This window comes from Alosa pseudoharengus, unplaced genomic scaffold (genome assembly GCF_046254945.1).
Source record: "Alosa pseudoharengus isolate Yale_2024_CS ecotype anadromous, Long Island Sound unplaced genomic scaffold, YU_APseudo_1.1 YU_APseudo_1.1_scf_2, whole genome shotgun sequence".
In the NCBI taxonomy this organism is placed as follows: Eukaryota; Metazoa; Chordata; class Actinopteri; order Clupeiformes; family Clupeidae; genus Alosa; species Alosa pseudoharengus.
Window position 1 is genome coordinate 17,345,879 of NW_027468663.1, and position 11,838 is coordinate 17,357,716.

Here is an 11,838-nt window from a genome sequence, read left to right on the forward strand (position 1 = left end):
GCAAATTCATATTTTTGGCAACCTACTAAATACAATGTCCATTACTTGCCAGTGTCCAAACACAGTTACTCATGAAATGGAGTTAGATAACAGGGTAGAGGCAATTTTTCTGTTTTAGGCTGCAGGCTCTATATGGATTCCATTTTATATTGCATTAATAACCGGTACAATAGTATCCAACCTGGAAAAAAACATTTCTCTCTCACTACCTTTCTCGCCATTCCCCTGCAACATAAAAAACAATATATACAAAATAAAATTCTCTCAAATGTAACTTTATTTTTTACTATAAATTTACACTCTTTAACACTTCTGTAGAATAGTGTTTTTGTAAACACTGAAAGCTCTATGACAGACAAGCCTCACGGTACAAAATAAATTAAAATCTATCACCACCACAGGAGTAAAATAAAACCATGAACATTCAAATGCCAAGACAATAAAAGAGCAAATATATATATATATATATAAAAACATCTCAATTGACATATGAAACATGCATTTTAAAATGCATGATAGAATGATTACCTGAACAACAATAATGCATAAAGGCCGCAATTAAACTCTGTCATGACCAAGATTCTGCTTTCCATTCAACATAAAATGTTGCAAACAAAGCATAATTGGATAAAATGGCTATTTTCCCTATTTTTTTTTATATTTATAAATACTGGCTTCTAAAATGTAATGTGTCCACTGTTCACTTCACCAATCGCTTCAGCTATTTTCATATAATCTTAATTGCATTAGAAGTCACTTTAACTCGACACTACAACCTAATCTTTAAACAAAATAATAAAACACATTTTTGGTATTAAGTACCATGCTCATATACCATGCCACTCTGTTAGTGTTGATATTGCACTCTGTGTATCTCGAAAGCTTTACATTTGATTTTCAAAAGTCAGACATATGTTGACAGAATATTGATTTGGTCTTGTGTGTGTTAGTAGACAGGTGCAGAGATGAGTATACAGTGGATTCATGGGATGAAGGACAGTGCCTAAGCCCTTTATGAAAAGTGTAAGCAGTAATTAACAGAGCTATAAATACACACATGATTCACCCGCTCCAGCAGCAGGTCAGCAAAAGCCCCATTCAAAGCAGGCGGGTAACCCCTGAAGAGGACTTGCTTTCCAAGATGTGCACTTGCTTCTTCCTCTGGTGTTATAGGTCACTTCTTCAATTACCAAACACCTCCCCCTTCCCTGGTTGTCCAGTGCAGTGGCAGTGATACGCACATCAGATGGCACTCTCATAGGTGACTGGGGTGTCTGTTGATTGTCTACCCCCCAGACCTGAAGCACAAAACAGACCAGACAAAAGACCAAGACTGCAAAATATGTATGTGATTGCGTGCCTCAACATGTCGGCACAATACATTTTGTGATGTTTGCTCTGCATGGGTGCCATTTAAGAGGTGGTAAACGTATTATGGTATATGCGGTCATTTTCATGTCATTAAGCAGGTTAAAGAGTGTTAAGCTATAGGTTATATTTTATGGACTATATTCTTCTTAAAACTGCAAACCATATGCCCTAGTTACTGTACATAGATAGTGTTGCATAGTGGACAGTGGGCAAAAGCCACAAGAGTATGATGTAGTTTAGTCTGACGTAATATTATGTTCAGATGTTAGGTGGGACAAAAGAAAAAAAGAAATAAAGGAACAGAAGAATGTGTAAAACACAAAAGACTTGTGTAAAACCCTATGTAAGCTCCACACATAGAGAAGCTCGGGAGTAGGAGAGTTTACCCCAAGCTGAGGGGTTCTTGGGCTTCTGGAGGAGGTATGGTCCCATGAGGCCGATCAGGATGGCTCCGATGGGCGCCGTGATGAGGATGGAGAGTACTGCCACAGTTAGCACGTCCATGCCGTACTTCTCCAGTTCTGCATCCTGCTTTTTGCGAGCCATGTCCAGTGCCGTGGACCCAATAGCTGCCTGCAGGCACAGCAATAGATCTGCCTTTACCTTACATGGTCATTGTCTGACTGATTATTTTCATCTTCACATCATATTTAAACAAACACATATATTGTACATATATACACATACATTACATGTGTTATACTGTCCTACAGGACAACTTAGAAATTGTCCTGGTATGTCATGATGACCGTGTCATCACACCCATGAAGAGCATGATCTTGCTGTTTGGTGTGAGTGTGACAGCATATTTTGCCAGTACATGCGCACTGTGGCCAGAGCGAAGTCAGACGCACAAAGTGGGAAGAGTCAGGCCGAAGTTAAAGGACAATTCTGGCGCAGAATGAACCTAGGGGTTAATAACGTGTACCGAGTTCGATCGTTCGCTGGGATTTGTTTTCATGCTAGTCCATGCTAGTGACCAGTTTTATTGCAAACCGCTTATTAGCGTTTAACACTAGCCTTTGGGGCACACGTACAGCAAAAAGTAATCGCTATTTCTATACCACTAACAAGGCTCAAAATAGCACCAAACTTACACGGTAGCATAATGAGGGTCTCTACATGTAAACCGAAGCATTGAGAACTTTGTAAGTGTACAGGCAGTTTATTAAAAAGAAACAAATTACTGTTCACATCTAGTTCACATACAGGCAGGCGCTGGGACGTGAAGTGAATCTCGCGTGAAACGTTGTTGCCGAAAGAAAGCACTGACCGCAACAGGAGACAAGACATCGAGGATGAACCCTTTCGGTTTGATGGACGTCCTTATCTTTTCAAGCCGGAATATACAGACGAAGAGCTGCGGGAGCTCTGTGAAAGGCCCACCAGAGAGAGAGCTTGTAGCCAATGCCGCAACACAGCCTCGCACTTCTGGAAACTGGTGGTGTACCTGCGGACATTGTGAAGCTAGACCACCGAAGAGGAGTGCCTTTGTTGCATGGAGTGGGACCTGTTGCGTCGTGACACCCAAGAGACACAGTGTTGAGTCTGAAGATTTCCCCTCATTGATAAACAGGGCTGTAGTTGAAACTTTTTTCCATGTCCCATGTTCCATGTTTCCAAATTGGAGGCGCGATCCATACCAGAGGGACCAGATGGACAGTTCTCCACTAAGTAAGTACATTAGACAAGTTATGTTACATCGGAGCTATTATTTCTGATAGGCCTATATTGAGCAACTTACATTTGATTTTAGTTCACATCGCCTGCCTGTATATGTGAACCAGACGTGAACGGTAATGTGTTTCTTTTTTAATAAACTGCCTGTACACTTACAAAGTTCTCAAAGCTTCGGTTTAATGTAGAGACCCTCATTATGCTACCATGTAAGTGTGGTGCTATTTTAAAGTGTTAGTGGTATAGAAATAGTGATTTCTTTTTACTGTACCTGTGCCCCGAAGGCTAGTGTTAAACGCTAATAAGCGGTTTGCAATAAAACTGGTCACATTCGACTAGCATGAAAACAAATCCCAGCGAACGGTCGAACTTGGTACACATGTGTTATTAACCCCTAGGTTCATTTTGTGCCGGAATTGTCCTTTAATTAATAAAAGATAGATAGATCAGAATTTAACACTAGTTGTATTGGTTTATTCAATTTCAATTTCAAATTCAATTTCACCGGAGAGGTCTCGCCCATTTCAGTGTCCCCGCCTTCCCGTAGCTTCCCGCTACCTATATCGCCGGCGAACTCGGGCCCTTTAACTTAAATGTAAACCAGGGTTACTTAGTCTAATGTAGAACATCCCATAATTACCTGCACTGTGGCTTTGGGCATCCAAGCTATTGCAATGAATATTTTCTCTTTGAAATTGAAGCCGGCACACATCACCATGACAAATGTGAAGAGAAGACGAATAGCCAGTGCAATAATAAGAGCAGCAATACCTAAACCTGTGGATGGCAGACAGAGAGGGAGAGACATTGAGGACCATGAGTACTGTGTGAGGAGAAGGAAGTCTTCTGTCTCAGTTCATCGATCAGTTAGACTGTAACTTTTGAAGCTTTAAGTACCCCTGAGGCCACACAGAGGCACAGATGCTTACCCACAGTGTGGCCGTCTAATTCTGAGAAGGTCATCTCAGCTCCTATGAGACCAAAGAGCAGGGGCTGGAAGATGTCCCAAGCCCTTCCCACTATCTCCTCAACAGGAACCTAGAAAGAGAGACAGTGCAGTGTGAATCAGCAGGGGGGTTATGGGACTTCCTGTGCCCCTCACTCACCAACACTTTATTTTTTAGAGCAGTCCACTCAGTCACAGCAGTAGGCTGACAGGATTTCATCTGACCACTCCAAACTGTTGAACCCTGAATGTATGAGCTTATAAAATATAAACATTAATTTGTCCCTTTGTCTGTAAAGATGATCAATGGGCAACTCCTGCAGAATGGTCCAGAGGTCCTAAGATAACTGCAGGTGTTTGAGTGTGTAGAATCAAGCATGAGGGAGGTGTGTGGCTATGTAAGAGTGGATGTACTGCTATACTGTACTGAGTATAGCTGCGTTGAGTTTGTGGAACTATGTAAGAGAGCGACATGTGAATGTAATTCATGCTACCTCTTTAGTTGTGTGGTATTTAAGGTGTTTTCATTGTAGTGTTACTGTGATTTATGTCATGGGGTTGGTTGCAAATGTGTGTCTAATTATGTTCTATTTATTGTGCTCTGTCATTATGATGTCTTGTCTGTAATATCTGTTTAATACAACCAATCCCTTTATCTATCAAAATCCATTTTCTCCCAAGGAATCCTAAATAAAGTAACATTGACCTTGACTTTGAATTACATAGACCACATAAACCCAAACAGCAACTTAATTTACACAATAGACACTATCAATATCACCACCAATATCAGGGCAACTGATTTGATCTGCATTGGTAACAGATTGGTATTGTGTTCTTAATCAATTACAAAACAAAAGGGGTCAGTTGGGTTATACAACAAAAAAGTGCACTAGCTTGGCATTGAGAGCCATAGTATCTGTTACACTAAGTGACTCACTACACAGCAAATACATACAAGTCATCCAGATAAGTTTCATTTAATCATAGCGGAGAATATTACTTGAGCTTAAAACGCCTCCTAATAACGGAACATATCTAACAGCAGCAGACAAGCAGATGGGTGCTAACTTTTAACAGATGTGACAACAGTGACCCTTGCTGGCAGGTTACACTAAAAAGGCCGATGGGTTGTGGTGAAGTTGTTTTAAGAGAGAGAGAGAGAGAGAGAGAGAGAGAGAGAGAGAGAGAGAGAGAGAGAGAGACAGAGAGACAGGAAGCCTCAACGTGGTTTGCATCTAGCTGTCTATGGTTATTTTTCACCGCTGGGTTCCATCAGTGAGGTTCATAAACACACACACACACACACAGTGGGGGAAAGCTGACCTTTGACTCCTTCCAGCCCACTCCTGCCACGAAGGCCAGCACTAGTGTACACAGGCCCCCCGAGCCAGGGAAGCCGGCCACGTTACTGCCAAACACACCAAACACAGACAGGCCCAGCACCAAGAAGGAGCGCTTCATCACCACTTGTTTCTAGATCAGAGTAAAGAGGGTCAGACACAACACATAGTTATACCTATGCCTGCATATTCATAAGTTTGTTATACATTTGGCACTACACCAAAGCAATGACAAACAGCAAGGAGGCATACATAAAATCAGATGGTTTTTTTCCCACCCATGTCCAGATCCTGGTATCTGAACATGTGCTAGGCCTCTTTTACACCTTGACAATCAAGACATCCCAGCACTATACTGCATGCATTAAACACATTTGGTTCCAAACTGTATTTAGAAGTGATCAGAAAAAGATGAACAAATGCAAACTGGCATAATAGCAAATATTGTTATGGACATAGCCATACATGTTTTGGAGAGCTAGGTGCATTTCATCATGGATATCATGAAATATTTGCCAATGAACTTGTGAAGACAAGACATTCCTTGGATGTCCAATGTGCTTGGAAAACAACCTTCGCCTGCACTACAATTACAGTAGCTTTTCCACTACTACAGCTGGAATTTGGCTCACTGTATTGTCACAATGAGGGCTTCTGTGAATGTGTTTTAGATGAGCTCTAATGATGCAGCTGTGAGACAGGAAATGATCATGACATACACATGCCAATTTAATGTTTTTCATGGAGGAGTGACTGCAAATGGATCTTCATCAGGGCACACAATACACCCAAATCTGAGACACAACAGGAATGGCAGCCAGTTAAATCCACACGTCATGCATCTTAATGGGAACCATTAAAAGGCTCTAGGTTATCATCGGCTCCACTAACTTCCTCACCTGGTCTTTGCTGGGAAAGTACTGCAGGAAGAAGCCCAGGAGAATTCCCGCCACCATACCACCCAACACCTCCAATACGCCCCGCACCAGGTTAAACCAGGCGGCCCCTTCAGCAAAACAAACAACATCACAATTACTATAATGACAAATACCTTCTTAAATCCTACCTAGAACAAAATGTGCACAAAATATGATCTAGTTTAAAACATTAAAGCGTAACTCTCACCAAAATGCAACCTAGGCACTTTTAAGATTGACCATATTGCCATTTTCGGGTCAAATGCGATCAACTTGAACAACTCACTTTGGCAGTGTTTTTTTCCGCTCACCGTCACCTTGCCAAAACCTTTTGTTTTAGTAAACTCAATGTTCTCAACAATGTTCTCAATGCTCGAGATCATGTGTAGAGACCCTGGTGACACTTTGAGCAAAGTTTCATGTTGTGTCGAGCCTTCATAGTGTTTTAAAAATAGCGATTTTGATGCAATCAGTATGATCGCATCAAAATAGTAGTGCCCGTAGCACTCCCATTCAAAAGGCCATTTGACCCGAAAACGATGATAAGATCAATCTTAAAAGTGGCACATCCGTCTTTTTAAACAAAAGTTTGACTTGAGTACATTCACAAAAATACCCTAGGTTGCACTTTGGCGAGAGTTACGCTATAAGGAGCTATGATCAGACTACTCTGACTCTCTATTTGATCTGATAGTGCTCATTCACCCGTAGCAACACTGCAAAAACACACATTGCTGACCTAAGCTGACCAAGCCTGGCAATGAACATTTACTGACATATGTGCTGACATATTAAAGACTGATAGCTAATACAAGATCTGTTTTCTGGTTTGCCCCGGTGGTGGTGGTTGTGGGTATTATTGTACCTGTAGCTGACACCATGCCCAGGCAAGTGGTGAAGCCGGTGATGGCCAGGATGTCATCGAAGCTGCCCGCAGCCATGAGGAGGGTGGGTATGCCCTGCTCCACGCCGTAGCCGTCCTTCTGCAGCAACAGCATGGAGGGCACTACCACCGCGGGGGAAACCGCGCCCAACACAAACCTGCCACACAACAACACACCATCGCTGGGTCAGCAGCAGTAGCGTTCACATAAAACAAACCTGAAGTAAGAATGTAATAAAAGCATACAGTAAAACATCAGTTTATGCATTGTTTTTGCACTCCTATAGACATAAAATAACAAAAAACAAGGGTTTCTACATACTCTAGCAGAGATCTCACTTACATTTTAATATAGAATTCAATAGCATTCTTTTAGACTAACAATAATTATCTAAATGTAATTTTCAGTACCCCAGTATGAAGCCCCAGACCCAGGGCAGACCCATGATGAAGTGTGAGGCCACAGCTATAGCAGCGGCCTCGATCAGACAGGGCCCCATGCCCACCCGCATACACACTCCCTTCAGCTTTTTCAGAGCCTGAGGACAGAACAGAGCAAGCTGACTATTAGACCGTTCAGCAACACAGAAGTTTGAATCGAACAGGATCATAAACACAAGGCTGCGTCAGGAAACTACAAATCAAATTGTATGGAAAGAAAAAACAAATAAGATTCTAGCCTCTGGTAGTTATGTGCAGTCCTGAAATAAAGACTACATGCATGAGGAACACACAAGTGATTTATAAAATAAATCTGTCTAGAAACCCTACAGGTCAAATTGTATGAATGGAGCAACAACAACAAAAGACTCCAGTCTCATGTAGTTGTGCAGTCCTGAAATAAAGATAACATACAGGAGGAATGAAAAAGTAATTTATAAAAGAAAAGAGTGAATAAAAATGGACATACTGATCCATCTAGGCCTAGCCCAGCTCTGGCCAGAATGACCGCGAGGGCGATTGTCCTTAGTGCAGCCGACCAGTCTTTGTCGATTTTGACGGCGTCAGTGACCACAGGGATGTTCCTGAGGAGGATACCTGCTAGCAGCATGCCTGGAGAGCAAGAAGAGAGTGGCCGGCCGGTGAGAAAACAGTCATGTGGAGTGTTTAGTGTTTCAGAACATTCCCATTACACTGGGAAGTCCTGCTCGGATATCTCCCCCACAGCCACAGGCTGCCAAAGAAAGCACACTGACTCTGGGAGAGGTGTTTGTAGTGAAAGCACAATTCTACTGTATGATTGAGAACTTCATATAACAATACTGTATTATCCACAGAAATATCAGATTGACTGGAGGACAACTACAAAGAGAGGACAAGCATTGGTTAACCATGGAGATTGTGTGTTGGAACAACTGTGAACTTAATCAAAAGTAATAGCTCTTAGTCAAGAACCAAAATCCAATGAAAGATTATTGCCAGCTTCGCCTTTCTTTACTACTGTAACCCTGGGTTACAGCCCAACAGCCCAACAAAGCCCCAAAGCTGGTCAAATCAGGGGCGGCCCATGGAATGTTAAATGAGAACACTTTTTCAATGTCAGGTAAGAACACATCAGACAGAATTACATGAGCTCAAGGAGCCTCACTATCTTGTATCACTGAAGTGAAGTATTTTCTGAAAATCACAGAATATCATAACTGATTAACTCTTATTTTACACAATACCGTTGAGCCCTAGGGGCACATAGTACCGCCCGTTTGCCAAGCAATAAAGGCATGACTTAGCAAAATAGTCTGATTAAGTCTGAAAAGTCTGATAATGCCTCTGTACCAAGGACATTTAGTGTGGCTAAGGCAAAACGTCCAATCAGGTCAAGTAAAACAGAGTAGCCATTTGGATTAAAACAACATGTCAAGTGAAAGTGAATATTAATGATATTGTTTGAAAAAGACTGAAAAGATCAGTCACACCCTTTACACACACACACACACACACACACACACACACACACACACTTGTCTGTACATGCTGGTACGAACAGATACAGTGGGGTGTACAGTAAACAAAGACATCAGTGGCGCGGGCACACACACACGCTGGGAAATGACTTGACAAATCTGACAATTATTCCTCTGATAAGAATCATTGTAATCTTTGATTCTTTGAACAATAACTCAGACAGATGGCACCAGTAAGCAGCATTCAAGAGAGTGGGTACTCTGGTACGGGAACAGTGCTCCTAGAAAATGTAAATGTAGTCTATTCTTATCAGAACATTAGTGCGGCTGGTAGAAAGGAAATATTCCGGAAGTGATAAGGAACCTACCCAGCAGAGGAGGGAAGGGAGGTAGTTTAGGGAGGCGGATGAGTCCCATCAGTCTGCCAGCAATGACCGCACAAATGAAGAGCACCACGATGCCAAACAGGTTGCCCCCAGGTTCGCACTCCTTCACCGTGATGGACCATACCACCCCAAAAAGAACGCCCGCCATGGTCACTGTGGGCAACGGAACATATACTATAAGTATAGCTTAAACCATTTGAAGTCTGTTAACTACGCAATGAAAGCGCTAGAGGCTTCAGTTTAGTGGCAGATTCAATTCCATGTCAACAATAGACAATATGACCTAAATGAGGTCCTTCAGAATTTTTCATTAACTCCAGAATACAGAGCACTGAAATGGCTACAACAAATCTGAAGGCTGCATCGATCAGCACCACAGCCTCCCAACTGACCTTTGGTTATGAGGGCAGCGATGATGCCCCTGGGGGGCCATAGCATCTGCAGCCTTTCGCAGCATTTGTCTGGTGGGTCGGTGTTGGTGCCTGCGTCTACCGAAGACACAGACGGCGGGATGAAGACTGTCTCCTCGGTTACGCTGGGGCTCTCTGAGCGCTTTGGTACCACCTGGAGCATTTGATCAACGTTGAGGTGTGACTGGCGAAGGAACACAAGAGCACAACTGGGAGTTTAAACAATAACTCAGACAGATGGCACCAGTAAGCAGCATTCAAGAGAGTGGGTACTCTGGTACGGGAACAGTGCTCCTAGAAAATGTAAATGTAGTCTATTCTTATCAGAACATTAGTCAATGAAATGGGCTGTCTGGCTTCAAGCGCCCACATTCGCAATGTTGACTCTGGGATTAGTCATACTACAGCTTCCGACATGGCAATAACCACGTGGCGAACATAGATTGTGCCAATGAACCCTGGGCATTTTAGTGAGAGAAAGAAAAAATACACTTGTTGCTAAACATCAATGAAGACACTGCTTTCAAAACATACAATGATACATACATGTTCACACATTCATTTGTTGTAACATTCACTTCGCATCAAATACAAGTATTTTTTTTACAGACTGTCAACGCACCTTTAAACACAATTTCGTACCTCGGCATGATTGCATGTGGGGCTAGCTCCTTCTTCGGTCGCCTGGGATATTGCTGAGTGTGGTCTTGAATAGGTACCTTCCATGGCATAGCAGATTTAACTGTAACTTACTCTCAATGTGACTGACCATCGGTGCGCTCCACTCGAGATATCTGGACCTGCCTTACTTCCAAAGGCGTCACCTGACTAGGAAAGTTTGTGAATTTAGACATGACGATGAAAAACTGCAGCTTCATCAGGTTGTAAAGTTCCGTTTGAGCCTATTCACTTAGAACTACCGCTTTGGCTTTAAACTCTAACGTTGGGCTATGCTAAATTGTTTATGAAATGTGTGCCCAAAACATCTACCCTGGAAATCCAGAGTTCCGAGAGCACTGGATTTTCAGGCTACAAAACGTCCATAATGATGACAGCTATATACTCAGCAGATTTGACAGATTTAAAAATATGAGAAACAGCATTTGCAAATCAAGAATCTTCATAGTCACAGATAAGATAACGTTAATCATAGCACAGAATAAGTAGGTTGAACAACCTGTCTGAAGGTGAATTGTAGGATATCGCGATTGGTTCACGTGAGCTAACAGCATTACTATTTGTACACTAACGTTAACTTAACGTTTGGTTACAAACCTAACAAAAGAGATTACTTGAGTCGTTTCGAGGTTTAATCCAAGTCAAGTGACATTCCAAAAGTGGCCATCTCTTATGAATAGGCGGGCATATTTTAAAAAAGCCAGCTAATTAAGACAGTTAAGCAGGCAACCACTAGCTGCTAGTTAATCCAATTTTGACGAGACCACACACTAATCAACACTCGTCTTGATTCAACATATGGCACATAAGCACAGAGTGGCATATGGTCTTAGTAAGACTCTCAGTGTACACAGCTTAGTAGTCTAGTTATCATGTAACTTCAATGTTACTACAACTTGCCATAGCTAACTATTATCTGTGGCGTGTGGTTCAACTTCACGAGACAAAAATAGGATATACATTCACACTTGAAGTAATAACCAAGAATGAGTTTCCAAATACCTAACGTTTAGCTGCTAACTTAATTTGCTCATCCTTTCCAAATCCCCGCCGTGCGTCTAGTTAGCGACTGCCTCACGTGGTTAGAACGTCTGATTGCCTAAGATAAAAGCAGTCAAGTTATGGTCTTACAAGACCGTAATTTTATTAATTTACTCACCTCGCGCCACAATAGCGAAACCTGGTCCGTGTGCGGGTGGCAGATCCGCACAGCGATTGTTCAAAACGACACAACCAAATGACACTGGAGATCCCACTCAAAGAGAGGATTAACGATGCCCGACTAAATATTAACACGGAGTTTGAAAGCATCTTTTTGGGAGGTAG

The 11,838-nt window shown here is 42.2% G+C and overlaps 1 protein-coding gene across 3 annotated transcripts; it reads right to left on the reverse strand.

The window, feature by feature from the left end:
- Nucleotides 1-259: 259 nt before the first annotated feature.
- On the reverse strand, nucleotides 260-11,779 carry LOC143133980 (sodium/hydrogen exchanger 9B2). 3 transcript variants are annotated; one of them, XM_076293986.1, is made up of 13 exons: nucleotides 11,672-11,779; nucleotides 10,477-10,662; nucleotides 9,817-10,018; nucleotides 9,407-9,577; nucleotides 8,048-8,190; nucleotides 7,549-7,676; nucleotides 7,120-7,295; nucleotides 6,237-6,343; nucleotides 5,321-5,470; nucleotides 3,978-4,086; nucleotides 3,689-3,825; nucleotides 1,758-1,944; nucleotides 260-1,298 (listed from the first exon to the last, which is right to left on the reverse strand). In XM_076293986.1, exons 2-13 carry the CDS (start codon nucleotides 10,558-10,560, stop codon nucleotides 1,243-1,245), a joined length of 1,650 nt encoding a protein of 549 aa, XP_076150101.1. In that variant the 5' UTR covers nucleotides 10,561-10,662; nucleotides 11,672-11,779; the 3' UTR covers nucleotides 260-1,242. The 3 variants fall into 3 exon arrangements, with proteins under 3 accessions (XP_076150101.1, XP_076150103.1, XP_076150102.1); XM_076293988.1 differs by having other exon boundaries at nucleotides 10,457-10,662; XM_076293987.1 differs by lacking the exon at nucleotides 11,672-11,779 and adding an exon at nucleotides 11,515-11,646.
- Nucleotides 11,780-11,838: the final 59 nt, after the last annotated feature.

Excerpts from the sequence above, each read along its gene's own strand:
- LOC143133980 (XM_076293986.1), bottom strand. The coding sequence starts at position 10,560 with ATGGAAGGTACCTATTCAAGACCACACTCAGCAATATCCCAGGCGACC. Across the intron at positions 1,945-3,688 it reads TGCCCAAAGCCACAGTGCAG|GCAGCTATTGGGTCCACGGC; the intron begins GTAATTATGGGA and ends CTGTGCCTGCAG. Across the intron at positions 1,299-1,757 it reads CAAGAACCCCTCAGCTTGGG|GTCTGGGGGGTAGACAATCA; the intron begins GTAAACTCTCCT and ends TTTGTGCTTCAG.